We start from the raw sequence: 16053 nt of genomic DNA, 5'->3' as shown, positions 1-16053 counted from the left end.
ATGGACCAATGTCCTGCAGGCCCTGTGTATGGTGGGTAGTGCCGTGCAGGTGAGAATAGAAACATATAAAATGTCTTTCATTGGAGAGGTCCGTTTCTCCGTTCCAGGGCTTTTGCAAACTTTTGAATGCCATTTGGAATAAAAAATATTTAATTGAATTACTTAGCACTCTGGAGGCCATCTATGAGGAATACGATCGGAAGCATGTTGAATATCGCAAATGTCTGAACAAGAGCATTAATACCGTGGATAAATGTATAAAATCCATGGCTGTTGTCTATGCAGGTCTCCTTGTTGGAGTTATTGGGGTAATGCCATTCTTTCGACTTTTCTATAATCGGCGGGTCTTTGTTATGCAATTCCTTTTGCCGGGCATCGATCCGAACACCAATCATGGTTTTATTATTATGAATTTTATGCGTTCCCATGTGTGTGTGTGTGTGTGTGTGTGTAAGGTTTCGTATATATACGGATGTGTGCATTTGGTGTCTAAATTTCTATGAATTAATTTGAATCGATTTCCACGAAACTCAGTGCACATCATACTAGACTTAATTCAGTACACTATAACAAATTTCGTACAAATCGAAAGATATTTCGGGACTTTGGCGCACCATTTACCTTAAATCGGATGAAAATATATATGGGAGCTATATCTAAATCTTAACCGATTTTCACGCTATGGCAAATTTCGTAAAAATCGATAGATAGATAGATAGATAGGACGAAAATATATATGGAAGCTATATATAAACCTGAACCGAAATTTAACACACGTTTTTCTAGAATTAATTCAGTGCGCTAGGCCAAATTTCTTGCAAATCGAAAGATATGTAGGGGCTTTGGTGCAAAATTTACATGAAATCGGACGAAACTATATATGGGAGCTATATCTAATTCTGAACCGATTTTCACGAAATTTAATACACGTCTTTTTAGACTTAATTCAGTACGATGTGCCAAATTTCGTGCAAATCGAAGGATATATATTATTTAGATGAAATCGGAAGAAAATATATATGGGGCTTTATATCTAAATCTGAGCCGATTTTCACGAAACTTAGCACACATCAATAATTCGTACGCTATGCAGAAATTCGTGCATATCGAAAGATATTTACAATGGCGCACCATTTACCTTAAATCGGACGAAAATATATGTATATGGGAGCTATATTTAAATCTGAACCGATTTTCACGAAACTTAGCACAGATCATTGTAGACTTAATTCAATACGATATGCCAAATATCGTACAAATCGAAAGATTTTTAGAGACTTTGGTGCACCATTTACATAAAATCGGACGAAATAATATATCGAAGCTATATCTTAATCTGAACCGATTTTTCCCAATTTCAATAGGGTTCGGACTTGGGCCAAATAAGTGAACTGTGCCAAATTTCATCCAAATCGGATCACAAATGCGACTTGTTTTTTGTTAACAAAAATACATGGACGGACAGACGGACGAATAGACGGACATGTATAAATCGACTTAGAAAGTGATTCTATGCATATTCTCAAAAGGAACCATGTGTCTATGTCGTTTCCTTATGCCTGTTACCAACATATGCACAAAGACATAATACCCTGTACCACAGTGTAGTGAAGGGTATAAAAATGATAACAAATTTTGTCAATTTTGCTCTAAAGACCTAGGGAAAATCCATTCTAATCCTACTTGAATTCTCAGCTGTCCAGATCGTTGGGATCTTTCCTTGCAGCAGGCGCACCATGGCAAACTTCATATAACACGGCGTCAGCTCCTTACTAATTTTTGTTGCCCTCTTCTTCTTACATTAAGGGCCGTTTTGGTTCTTTTAAGATTCCTAGTCATTACGGAAGATTCCGAAGCAGAGCTCGTCTACTGGATGTTAGGGCAAGCTGATCAATGAATTCTTGTAGTAAACTTCTTCAACTGTCCCCAGTCGAGGGACTTCTTTCTATTTTTTATTAGCCGACAGAAAGCTCTTTTTCTTTTTTGCGGGTTTGGCATTCGTCTGATCTTCCGGAGACCTACACGCCTAGGAGGAAATTTAGATTGCGGTTTTAAAATTTTTCGTTTCATTTTGGCTAGTTTCCGCTTTTTGCCTCTTATTCTCATGTGTTCACATTGATGCCGAGATTGGTTAAAAGAATTTCAGGGGTCTTCGAATCCCTTGTCTGAGTTCCGTTAGTCATTGTTTTTTTTTCAGCATATATGATTGTAGCCTGTGCTAAATGATAGGACTGACATCTATCGCTGCCTAGGAACAACGTCTCTTTCAGTTTTAAGATGGTTGGAGTCCGTGCGTATTTAGGGGTGTAATTTTCCTCTAGATGGCGTTAGCTCTTGCCATCCTTATTTTTGTTTATACTCAGGGGTCCTCGGATGCCTTGTGTGAGTTTCGTTAATCATTGTATTTTTCTTTCTTATTTCAGCGAGGTAGATAATTGATCCGCTGTAGCTTGTACTGGGTTATGGGCCTGATATCTACCGTTGCCTAGATACAACGTCTCTATGAATTTTTGTACTAGGTGATGGAACTGACATCTATTGTTGCACAAGAACAATACCTCTTTGAATTTTGAGCCGTGTTTGGAGTCTTTACCAATATAGTAAAGACATTTTCCTCTAGATGGCGTTACTTCCTGTCATTCATATTTTGTGTAATCCTCATGTGGACACATTAATGCCGAAATTGGTTATGGAATTTCAGGGACCGTCGGATATTTTGTGTGAGTTTTGTTAATCATGGATTTATTTTTATTTTAGTGAAGTAGTTAATTGATCCTCTGTAGCATATAATAGGTGATGCGATTGACATCTATCGTTCCATAGAAGCAATACCTATTTGATTTTTTGATGTGGTTGGGGTCTTTGCTTATTCAGTGCTGTCGTGACCCTCCATTCATATTTAGTGTCTTCCTCATGAGCTCACGTTGATGACGAGATTGGTTACTATAATTTGAAATGTCCTCAGATTCCTTAATCATATTTATATTTGTGTTATCCTCATCTGCTCACGCTGATGCCGAGATTGGTAAATATAATTTCAGAGTTCCTCGGATCGTTGTTTGAGTTCCTAATCATCGATTTATTTGTTATTTATTTCAGCGAAGTAGTTGATTAATCCGCTGTAGGCCGTACAAGGTGATGCGATTGACATCTATCGTTGTGTAGGAACAACACCTCTTTGAATTTTGTGCGGTGGTTGTATCCTTTGTTTATCTAGTATTGAAATGTTTCTCTAGATGTCGTTAGTTTTTGACATTCATATATTGTGTTATCCTCATGTTGATGCCGAGATTGGTTAATAGAATTTTAGTCCTCGGATAGCTTGTGTGAGTTTCGTTAACCATTGGTCTTTACTTATGATGATTTATTCGCTGTAGCCTGTATTGGATGATAGGACTGTCATCTATTGCTGTCTAGGAACAACGTCTCTTTCAGTTTTAAGATGGTTGGAGTCCTTGCATATTTAGGGTTGTAATTTTCCTCCAGATAGCGTTAGCTCTTGCCATCCATATTTTTTTGTTATCCTCGTGTAATCACGACTAGATTGGTTAATAAAGTCCGTAGATCGCTTATGGGAGTTTCACTAATCATTGTTTCTGTTTTATTTCAGCGAAGTAGTTAATTGATGCGATGTAGCCTGTACTGCATGGCGGTACTGACATCTATCGTTGCCTAGGAACAACATCTCTTTGAATTTTGTGCCGTGGTTGGATCCATTGCTTATCTAGTGTTTTCTTTTTCCTCTAGATGGCGCTAGTTCCAGTCATTCCTATTTTCTGTTTTCCTCATGTGATTACGTTGATGTCGAGATTGTAGATTTAGTAGAATTTCAGGGCTCCTCGGATAGCTTGTGTGAGTTTCGTTAATCATAGTTTTATTTCCATTTCAGTGAAGTATTTGATTGATCCGCTGTAGCCTGATGATGGGACTGACACCTATCGCTGCCAACGAACAACGTCTCGTTTAGATTTTAACATGGTTGGAGTCCTTGAGTATTTAGTGTTCTAATTTTCCTCTAGATAGCGTTAACCCTTGCCATCCATATTTTGTGTTATCCTCATGTGATCACGACTAAATTGGTTAATAAAGTTTCAGGGGTCGTTGGCTCGTTTATGGGAGTTTTGTGATCATTGTATGTACTACATGATGGCACTGACATCTTTCGTTGCCTTGAATTTTGTGCCATGGTTGGATCCGTTACTTATCTTGTATTGTCGTTTTCCTCCTGATGGCGTTATCTCCTCGCATTCATATTTTGTGTTATCCTCATGTGCTCACGATGATGTCGAGATTAGTTAATATATGTTCAAGGGTCCTCAGATATTGAGTGAGATTCTATAATCATAGATTTTTTTTTCATTTTAGTGAAGTAGTTGACTGATCCGCTGTAGCCTGTACTAGGTGATGGGACTGACATCTATTGTTGCCTGGGGACAACGGATAATTAAATTGTTGCCATGGTTGGGATCCTTGCATATCTTCTGTCATTCATATTTTGTATTATCCTCATATATTGATGGTATATTGTTATTAAAAGATTAAGGGGTTTCAGTTCGGCATAATTTCTGATATTCGAAATAAAGGTACTTACATATTTAGTTCGTCTTCAAAGTCTTATTGCTTGAAATAGTCTTCCCCTTCATGTCGATGTTAAATACACCCGTCATAAAGACTCCCAACTCTTTAGCTTTCAGTTCGACTCTAAAAACCGCCTGTGCTTCCAATCTCCTATAAATATCCCCGCAACTTAATTCATTAATAAAAATGCTTCAGATATTCTTTAAAGTCTCCCAATCGTTTTCCTTTCGTTAAATAAATTGAGTAACTAGCCATAACATCAAAGGCCGAAATGCGAAGAATTTCTAACATATGGCTATGAGTAATAAAAGTCACGAATTGACATTTTAATTGAAAAATGCGATTTTCAATGCTATTAAAAATACAATTGAATATTGCCGCATTGTGTCCCATATTTTGGTATAATACCCAGTCCATGACACCTTCATAGTGTCTATGAAAGGTCCAGATGAATTCAAAGTGAGACGTGTGTGTGTGTGTGTGTTTTATAGAAAATTAGAGAAAAACTCGAGACAGACAGAACTTTTATGGACAATAGAAGACCTGTAGGGCCTCTACAGAATAAAGAAGACCTATCGGTTTATTAGGTAAATAAAAGATGCTATAGTCTAGACTAGAATATAATGTGGGTATTTCTTTTCACATTAGAAGATCTAGGTCTAGGAGGATAAATCATAGGAGACCCTCTAGTCCTCTATAGACGACTTGACCTTTATTTCGTTTATAAACAATGCCTAAATCTCCATCCAGCTTGTTTTCAAAGATTTCCTTCCAATAAATACTCTCTGACCTTCCATTAGTCTATAAAAGACTACTCGGTACAGTCTTCGTTTCCCTTAACCCTCCTATAAAGATTGTCTGCTGCCTTAGCACGCCCATAGAGAATATCTGGCCTTTAGCTCATCCATAAAAATCCCTAATATTCAACTTTGCACCCTAACCCCACGCTTGTCTATAGAAAATTCCCTTCAACTCGTTTATAGGGGGTCTCCAGCCCTGCAGCTTTTGTTTAACGACTACTTGACTTTCAGTTTGGCTATAACAAAGTAATGAAGGTTTCACCAAATATTCATCATAGATTCGCTTCTGATATAGACTATAAAACTCCCCGACCTTCCGGTCGCCTATACAAACTCTCGGACCTTCCATTAGTCTATGACAGAGAGCCATAATTTCCTCTATATAGACTTCTGGGCCGTTAGTCAGCTTTTAGAGACTATCTGGTCCTTCACCCATAACGAATGTTTGACCTTTAGAATGCCTATAAGATTCCTTGACATTCTGTTTGTCCATGAAAGTTCTTTGGAACTTCAGCTTGTCTATAGAAGACTTACAGAATTCCTTCATCTCGTCTAAAGGGGACGTTGTGATATTCGGTTTCTGTTTGAAGACTGGTTGACCTTCAGTTTGACTATAGAAATGCCTGAATGAAAGATTAGTTTTCAAACATTCCATTCAAATTGTCTTTTAAACTCTGGTAATATATAAAGACTCTGTGACATTCCGTTAATCTGTGAATGGCCTTCATTATTTCCTCTCAGTAGATTTCTGGGCCTTAAACCTATAAATATGCTCTGACCTTCCGGCTCGTCTATAAGAATCTTCGACATTCAGTTTGGCTTGCTGACCCTCATATCGTCTATAGAAGACTCCCCACGCGTCTATAGCGGTTCTCCTGACCTTCAGCTTCTGCTTAAAGACGACTTGAATGTTAGCAGGTCCACAAAAAATACCTGAATTTTCTTCCAGCTATTCATTCAGATTTTCTATAAAACTCCCCGACTTCTTGGGTTTTACCTCACCTATAACGATTCACTGGCGCTCGTCAATAAAGATTCTGTGGTCCTTAGCACGACTATAAAATATTTTATGTCCCTTCCGTTTGTATGTAAAGATTCCATCCCTCTGTAAAGACTGCTTGGTCAGCAGATAGTCTCAGCTCGTCCTCTAAGATTCACTCGCCTTTCACATCGTCTATGAAAGCCACCCTGCTCGTCTATATAAGACCTTCCAACAATCACCTCATCTATAAGTACACATACAGAAGACTGTCTGAACTTCAGTCTATCGGTAAAGAATTCCTTGCCCTTTGTTTGTCCATAAAATATCCCCTAGCCTTTAACTCGTCTGTGAAAGACTTCCTGACCTTCGACTCGTCTATAAAATACTCCCCGACATTCGTCTTCTTTATGAAAGACTACCTGACTCCTGCGAAAGACTCGACTAAAAGGACTCGCTAACATTGCTCATTATACCTGATGCTTACATTTCTGTCTGATCTCTACCTGTACTTCAGTTTCTCATTGAAAATCTACCTGACCTTCAACACCTCTATTAGAGTTCCTTCATCTTTAACATTCTATAAAATACCTTCTGACGTTTATAGAACTCTCAGACTACCTGGCTTTCAACTCTTCTACAAAATACGCTCTGAAGTGGGTGTCTTTACAGAATGTTTCTACAGACGAGATGGATTCAGGGACTTCTTTATAGACGAGCTGTTGATATAGAAAACTTTATAGGCAACTTATAGGCCAGAAAAGCTTTGTAGACGAGCTGCATAGCAGTGGGTCTTTGCAGACGAGTCTTTGTTGGCGACATATAGGTCTGAAAAGCTTTGTAGAAGAGCTATAGGTCAGAGAGTCCTTATATGCTCTCTGCAGGACTGGGAGTTGTTACATGCGATCTGCAGGCCTGGGTGTTTGTAGTCAAGCAACAGGTCATAGAGTGTTTATAAGCGAGCGGACTGACAGGAAGTTATTATAGATGATCTGAACGCCAGACCTCTTGAAGGTCAGTCAGTCATAATAGACGAATATAAAGAAGGAGTCTATTAAAGAGAAGATGAAAGTCAGGAGAGTTCTTTATAGGCGTGGTTAATGATAGAAAGTGGTTATAGAATCTCTTAAGGCACGGAAGTCTTTATAAATGGTTTATGTGCGCAGGGAGTCTTCTAGGGGATTTTTTTTTTTTGGTTTAAATTTGTCCTCTGTAATTTTATTTTTCGCTTGCAGTATAATGACATTATCGATTGGTGTTACACCGAGGTCATGTGGTATAAATTTGATTATAGGATACTTCCTGGTCGGTCAGCTTGTCTATAGAAGACTTCATGGTCTGTCACATTACCTCGCTTTAATAACGCATTGGAATGCCCTCCAGCGCGTTGTTTAAGAGTGCCAAGTACTTCAGCTTGTCTTTGACCCTCTCTAATTTCATTGCTGACTACTGTACATCAATAATGTATGAGAGGCTTTTGCGTATTGAATTTTTTTTTCGCATACCATCAAAACTTTTCACATTCTACACAGTTTTAGTGTTCCGATTCCATTGACGTCCAGGCCATCAAACGATTTCTTTATACGTTAAAATCTACGGAAATATTCTGATTGTAATATGGCGAAAACTGTGGCACAACATTACGAAGCAATTGTTCGTAAAATCGAAGTGTTGGCATATTTGTGCGGTGCCAATGTTTTCGATCCTCACTACAGGATGAATCTGCTGACATGGAGTTTGATTACTTTGATAAATGTGTACTTTGTCTTTACCGGCTATACGCTGTATGTGAAAATTTACATTGAAAAGGATTGGACAAATATTTTGCAGGTCCTCTGCTATTTGGGCAGTGCCATGCAGGTGAGTGGCTCAGACTGACAGGTACATCAATAAATTCGAAAATAAAACGCTTCCCCGTAGGGTTTTTGCAAACTTTTAAATTTCATTTTTAACAAGGAGAATATTCGCTATTTCATCCAGCAACTGCGTGAAATCTATACGAAATACGATAAAAAGGCTGATAATTATCGTTACTGCCTGCGGAAGAGCATATCCATGATAAATAAGTACACCAAAATTATGGGCTTTATTCATGTCACAATTACGCTGGTCCTCATTGGCGTGGTGCCATTCTATCGATTCGTCTTCAACGAACGTATCTTCGTAATGCAATTTCTATTGCCCGGCGTTCATTCTCCTCGAAGATGAAACATGATGGTCGATCGATCTTGATTCGAAAACCCTGCTAAGGACATTTTTGAATGGCTATCGATTCGTCTTCAACGAACGTATCTTCGTAATGCAATTTCTATTGCCCGGCGTCAATCCGGATACCGAATACGGTTATCTGATTATGAATTGTATGCATTGTGTGTGTATTCTGTTCGGATCGGTGGGGAACTTCACGGCCGATTTGTGTTTCTTCACAATTGTCAGTCATGTGCCGTTGTTCAAGGATCTATTGGTGTGTAAATTTCACGATTTAAATGATCTCCTCGAAGATGAGGAACATGATGGTCGACTCGATCTTGATTCGAAAACCCTGCTTAAGGACATTTTTGAATGGCATCAAATCTATATGCGGTATGTGGTTGGAACTGGTTTGTTCGACAAGCGTACTTTTATTATTGAAAGCGTTTTCTATCTCAAAATTTAGATACATTACCACGGTGAAGGACAACTATTTTTGGGTGATCGCAGTCGAAATGGCTACCGTGGCTCTTAGTTTGGCCTCAACGTTATTTTGTTTAATTTTGGGTATATGGCCCGGAGGACAAACGTATTTTGCCTACTGCTTGCTGATGTTGTATATTTTCTGTGGCCTGGGTACGGTTATTGAAGTGACGGTAAGAGAAGTACATGAGCTGAAATATCATGAAGTCCATACAGACGAGCTGCAGACAAGCGAGACCTTATATACGAGCTGAAGACCAGGACATGTTTATAGAAAAGCTGACTCATTTACAGTTGTGCTGCAGACAGGTAGTCCCAACAGATGAGCTGAGGTTCACGGAGTCTTCCAAAAACTACAGACGAGCTGCAGACAAGCGAGACCTTATAGACGAGCTCAAGACCAGGACATGTTTATAGACAAGCTGACTCATTTACAGTTGTGCTGCAGGCAGGTAGTCCCAACAGACGAGCTGAGGTTCACGGAGTCTTTCAAAAACTAGTTCAAGGTCAAGGAGATTTAATAGACGACCTGCAATTCAGGGAGACTTCTATAGACGAGCTGTAGGCCTGGAGTCTTTCATAGATGGCTTAAGGCCAGGCAGTCCTTATAGACTAGGTGACGTAAGGGTGACCCTACGGACGAGTTGAAGTCTTAATAGACGACGGATTTTTTATAGATAAACTAAAAGGTCTATGGGGGTCTTTGACATTCTGAACATCAGGGTGCCTTTATAGACGAACGAAAGACCAGGAAGCCTTTACAGATGATCTGAAAGTCTAGAGTTTTCTATAGAGCTGAAGGCAGGTAGTCCCAACAGACGAGCTGAGGTTCACGGAGTCTTTCAAAAACTAGTTCAAGGTCAAGGAGATTTAATAGGCGACCTGCAATTCAGGGAGACTTCTATAGACGAGCTGTAGGCCTGGAGTCTTTCATAGATGGCTTAAGGCCAGGCAGTCCTTATAGACTAGGTGAGGTAAGGGTGACCTACGGACGAGTTGAAGTCTTAATAGACGACGGATTTTTTATAGATAAACTAAAAGGTCTATGGGGGTCTTTGACATTCTGAACATCAGGGTGCCTTTATAGACGAACGAAAGACCAGGACGCCTTTACAGATGATCTGAATGTCTAGAGTTTTCTATAGAGCTGAAGGCTAACCAATCTTTAAAGAAGACGAGGCCAGCCAGTCTTTATAGACGAGTCGAAGGCCCTGGAGACTTTATATGCATCCTGCAGGTCATAGAAGCTTTGTAGACAGCCTGTAAGTTAAAGAGTTTAGATGCAAGTCAGAGAGTCTTTATAGGCGAGCTCAAGGCCAGGAAGTGTTTATTGACGAGCAGAATGTTAGGAAGTCGTTATAGATGATCTGAAGGACGACTTCAAGACCAGACAGTTGTTATAGAGGAACTTAAGCAAGGAAAGTCTGAAAGCCTAGAGTTGTCTATAGACATGCTGAAAATCAGACGAACGAAAGACCAGGGATGATCTGAATGTCTAGAGTTTTCTATAGAGATGAAGGCTAACCAATCTTTAAAGAAGACGAGGCCAACCCGTGTTTATACACGAGTCGAAGGCCCGGGAGACTTTATAGGCATCCTGCAGGTCATAGAAGCTTTGTAGACAGCCTGTAAGTTAAAGAGTCATAGACTGCGGGTTGCATGTCACGGAGTCTTTGTAGTCTAGATGCAAGTCAGAGAGAAAAAAATGGAGAAAATGAAAGTCAGAGAGCCTTTATATGAAAGCTGGAGGGTGAGGAGGGGGTTTTATATCCGAAAACTAAAGGACATACTATTTTTTATAGATTCACTGACTTCCCGGAAATCTTTACAGGATGTAATTTTATTTTGTCCACTTACAGAATGATGACATTATCGAATGCTGTTACACCGAGGTCATGTGGTACAAATTATGCTGATGATGGCTCAAAATACCGGTGGCCTAACAATTGGTTCCGTTATACCGCTAACCATGAATACCGGTCTACAATTGACCAAGACGATCTACACCATGACAATGATGTTGATTAATTTTCTGGAGTAAACTTGGTGTGCTCAAGGGAGCACGATCTGGCATGAGATATTATGTATTCTGACAAAGCTTCTATTTTCTACAAATTTGTTTGAGGTACCACTGAGGCGTGGATTTTGTAAAAAAATATTTTGTTCGTGTAGCCGTAGATTTTTAAAAAAAATATATCAAAGTGAATCAATTAACCAATCAGGCAGTTTCATTTGGTATTTTCCCCTGGGAATCGAAACCATTAGAGGACGATTAACATTATTTTAAATACTATTTGTTTTTTTTTTTAATCCGCATAATTAAGTATTGACCCTGAATTGTAGATGTCAAAAAAGTATGGCCAACATTTTGGTGTTAAAAATTCATGATGGTCTAATTATTGCGAAATGTTCTGCTCGTCTTGCGGTATTGCTTATTCTTACATACTGCCGATAATTCAGTTTTGTTCTCTACGCCTTACATCGATGTGAATTAGTTCGGTAATTTTTAAATTTGAAATTTCCAAAAAATACAAAATATGTCTAAGAACGTGGTCGACAGTTATGAGGCAATTGTGCGTCTAATAAAAATCTGTTCGGGTGTATGTGGAGCGAATGTTTTTAATCCCGCCTACAAGATGAACATCCTGACATGGATTGTTATGACATTTATAAATTTATATTTTGCTTTTACTGGCTATACGCTCTATGTGAATCTTTATATCGAACGAGATTGGACCCTTATGCTGCAGATTGTCTGTTTTTTGGGTAGTGCCTTGCAGGTGGGTCGAAATCCTCTGAAGTAAATCCTGGAGTCTGGGAAATTATAAATTTGAATAATTTTTGCAGGGCTATTGCAAGTTGTTGAATGCAATTTGGAATAAGGACGCATTACGATATTTGGTCGATGAACTGCGTGAGATGTATGTCGAATATGTTCAGAAGCATGATGAATATCGCGAATGCCTGCAGAAGAGTATTAACCTATCGGTGAAATGTATCAAATTCATGGCTATCTCCCATGTCGCCGTGGTAGTTGGTATAATTGGTGTGGTGCCATTCTATCGCCTCGTCCACAATCAACGGGTTTTTGTAATGCAATTTTTGCTGCCCGGCATAGATCCGAATACCGAATATGGTTACATAATTATGAATTGTATGCATTGCATTTGTATAATATTTGGAGCGTTTGGAAATTTTGCAGCCGATTTGTGTTTCTTCACCTTTGTCAGTCATTTTCCACTGTTCAAGGATATTTTATCGTGTAAATTTCATGATTTGAATGATCTGCTTGAGGAGGAGGAGGAGGAGAATAAAGAAAGGGAGCCCAGAGATTATAAAACGTTGCTCCGAGACATCTTTCAATGGCATCAAAAGTACATGAGGTGAGGGTGGGGAGTTGTGAACAAAAAAATATGGGAATAAAATTCGTTTTTCTCTTTGTTAGATATATCACCACTGTTAAGGATAATTACTTCTGGGTTCTATTGGTCGAAATGGTAACATTTGGTTTGAGCATTGCTTCGACTCTCTTCTGTTTACTTTTGGGTACATGGCCGGGAGGTCTTACGTATTTGTGTTACTGTTTTATGATGTTGTACATTTACTGTGGCCTGGGCACAGTGGTTGAAGTGACTGTGAGTATAGTTGAAGATACAAGATCAGGATATTTTTACAAGGTTCTGCAGAGGCGTGGATTTTTTAAAGAATATTTGTTTTTTCAGATAGCCAAGAAGGCATAGATTTTTTAAACGAATATTTTTTCTAGTTGCCAACCAGGTGTGGAATTTTTAGAGAATACTTTTTCTGCTTACCAACAAGGCGTGTATTTTTTTAAACAATATTTCTTCTAGTAGCCCACAAGACTTATAGACGAGCTGAAGGCCAGGGCATGTTTATGGACAAACTGACTCATTTACAGTTGTGCTGCAGGCAGGTAGTCTTCCAAAAACTAGTTGAAGGCCAAGGAGATTTAATAGGCGACCTGCAATTCAGAGAGACTTCTGTAGACGAGCTGTAGGCCTGGAGTCTTTCATAGATGGCTAATGGCCAGGCAGTCCTTATAGACGAGGTGAGGTAAGGTTGACCCTACGGACGAGTTGAAGTCTTAATAGGCGACGGATTTTTTATAGACAAACAAAAAGGTCAAAGGTCAAAGGGGTCTTTGTAGACATGCTGTAAGTCAAGATGTTTTTATAGACTGAATGTCTGAATGTCTTTCTATAGACATGCTGAAAATAAGGGTGTCTTTATAGACGAACGAAAGAGCTGAAGGCTAACCAATCTTTAAAGAAGACGAGGCCAACCAGTCTTTATAGACGAGTCGAATGCCCGGGAGACTTTATAGGCATCCTGCAGGTCATAGGAGCTTTGTAGACAGCCTGTAGGTCAATGAGTCATAGACTGCGCCTTGCATGTCAGGGAGTCTTTGTAGTCCAGATGTAAGTCAGAGAGTCTTTATAGGCGAGCTCAAGGCCAGGAAATGTTTTACGACTCTGTAGGACCTTTTTACAAGGATTTTTAAAAAATATTTCTTTTAAAGAATAATTTTAAGAATATTTAAGAATAAAAAAAATTAATTTTTTAAAGAATATTTTTTTTCACGTTGCCCAGAAGGATATTTGTTTTAAATTTTTATTTATAAACAAAAATACTTAATTTTTCCCCCATTTTGCAGAACGATGGCTTCATCGATTCCTGTTACACTCAAGTCATTTGGTATAAACTGCCAGTGGCCGAGAGAAAAATGCTCCGTATGATGTTAATGATGACACAAAAAACCGGAGGACTGACCGTTGGTGCGGTCATACCCCTAACCATGAATACCGGTCTACAATTGACGAAGATGATTTACACCATGACAATGATGTTGATCAATTTTATTGACTAATCGAATAATATGTCCTTAATTCTTAGTGAAATAATTTCTTTAATAAAATGCTTAAATAAAAATAGAGGAATTCTAGGTCTTCTAAAAATCTTAGAAACCCCGATTTATGTACTATATTCCACTATAAAAAATACTACTATGAAAAATATTGTTTAAAAAATACGGGCTACTTGAAAAAAATATTCTTTAAAAAATCCACGCCTTCTGGGCTACTTGAAAAAAATATTCTTTAAAAAATCCACGCCTTGGTGGCTACTTGAAAAAAATATTCTTTAAAAAATCCACGCCTTGGTGGCTACTTGAAAAAAATATTCTTTAAAAAAAATCCACGCCTTCCACGCCTTGGGCTACTTGAAAAAAATATTCTTTAAAAAATCCACGCCTTCTGGGCTACTTGAAAAAAATATTCTTTAAAAAATCCACGCCTTCTGGGCTACTTGAAAAAAAATATTCTTCAAGGCATGGTTTTTTAAAGAATATTTTTTTTAAATAGCCAGCCATCAAGGCGTGCTTTTTAAAGATTACTTTTCTTCCAAAGCCATCAAGACCATCCAACGAGGATTTTTTAAACGAATATTTTTTCTAGTAGCCAGCCATCCAAGGCGTGGATTTTTTAAACGAATATTTCTTCCAAAGCCATCAAGGCCATCCAAGGCGTGGATTTTTAAATGTTTTCTTAATGGTTAACCAAGCACGGAGTTTTTGAAATATATATTTTTTAAATATTTAACCAAGCCTAGGCTTTTTTCCCATTTTTTTTTTTTTTTTTTTTGCAACAAAATTATTTTCTAATTATCATATCATCCATATGTCAGGCGGTTCGATCAAAGGCTGTCAGTCAGATATATTTCCAATTAAATTTTTAGTTTTGCGTCAATTCCCGACTAATTGTTTTTCGACCAAACACTGTTCGCTTGGCATTCAAAGTTTAGCCTTAAAACGGAACACGAATACGACATGGCCAGAACGGTGCTAGAACGTTATAAACTACTTATTCGAATATTGCGTCTGTGTTCGGCATTGTGCGGTGCAGATGTCCTAGATCCGGAATATAAAGTCAATCTGCTGACGTGGATTGTTATCGCCTTCATAAATCTCTTTTATATATTTACTGGCTATACGATTTATGTAAATCTGTATGTCGAAGGCGAATGGACCAATGTCCTGCAGGCCCTGTGTATGGTGGGTAGTGCCGTGCAGGTGAGAATAGAAACATATAAAATGTCTTTCATTGGAGAGGTCCGTTTCTCCGTTCCAGGGCTTTTGCAAACTTTTGAATGCCATTTGGAATAAAAAATATTTAATTGAATTACTTAGCACTCTGGAGGCCATCTATGAGGAATACGATCGGAAGCATGTTGAATATCGCAAATGTCTGAACAAGAGCATTAATACCGTGGATAAATGTATAAAATCCATGGCTGTTGTCTATGCAGGTCTCCTTGTTGGAGTTATTGGGGTAATGCCATTCTTTCGACTTTTCTATAATCGGCGGGTCTTTGTTATGCAATTCCTTTTGCCGGGCATCGATCCGAACACCAATCATGGTTTTATTATTATGAATTTTATGCGTTCCCATGTGTGTGTGTGTGTGTGTGTGTGTAAGGTTTCGTATATATACGGATGTGTGCATTTGGTGTCTAAATTTCTATGAATTAATTTGAATCGATTTCCACGAAACTCAGTGCACATCATACTAGACTTAATTCAGTACACTATAACAAATTTCGTACAAATCGAAAGATATTTCGGGACTTTGGCGCACCATTTACCTTAAATCGGATGAAAATATATATGGGAGCTATATCTAAATCTTAACCGATTTTCACGCTATGGCAAATTTCGTAAAAATCGATAGATAGATAGATATTTCGGGATTTTGGCGCACCATTTACCTTAAATCGGACGAAAATATATATGGAAGCTATATATAAACCTGATCCGATTTTCACGAAATTTAGCACACGTTTCTCTAGAATTAATTCAGTACGCTAGGCCAAATTTCTTGCAAATCGAAAGATATTTATGGACTATGGCGCACCATTTACCTTAAATCGGATGAAAATATATATGGGAGCTATATCTAAACCTGAACCGATTTTCACGAAATTTAATACACGTCTTTTTAGACTTAA

The 16053-nt window shown here is 38.3% G+C and overlaps 1 protein-coding gene across 1 annotated transcript; it reads left to right on the top strand.

Annotated features, from left to right (window-relative positions):
- Positions 1–14875: 14875 nt before the first annotated feature.
- On the top strand, positions 14876–15497 carry LOC133321439 (odorant receptor 67d-like; the record flags this gene model as incomplete). Its single annotated transcript, XM_061530526.1, has 2 exons — positions 14876–15118; positions 15177–15497. Coding segments are annotated over exons 1-2 (564 nt in total), but the record flags the coding sequence as incomplete, so codon positions are not given.
- Between the last annotated feature and the right edge of the window lie 556 nt (positions 15498–16053).

Source organism: Musca vetustissima, unplaced genomic scaffold (genome assembly GCF_032173495.1).
Source record: "Musca vetustissima isolate MV318-11 ecotype Yass unplaced genomic scaffold, APGP_CSIRO_Mvet_v1 utg532939, whole genome shotgun sequence".
Classification (NCBI taxonomy): Eukaryota; Metazoa; Arthropoda; class Insecta; order Diptera; family Muscidae; genus Musca; species Musca vetustissima.
This window is presented reverse-complemented; position numbering and strand designations above follow the sequence as displayed.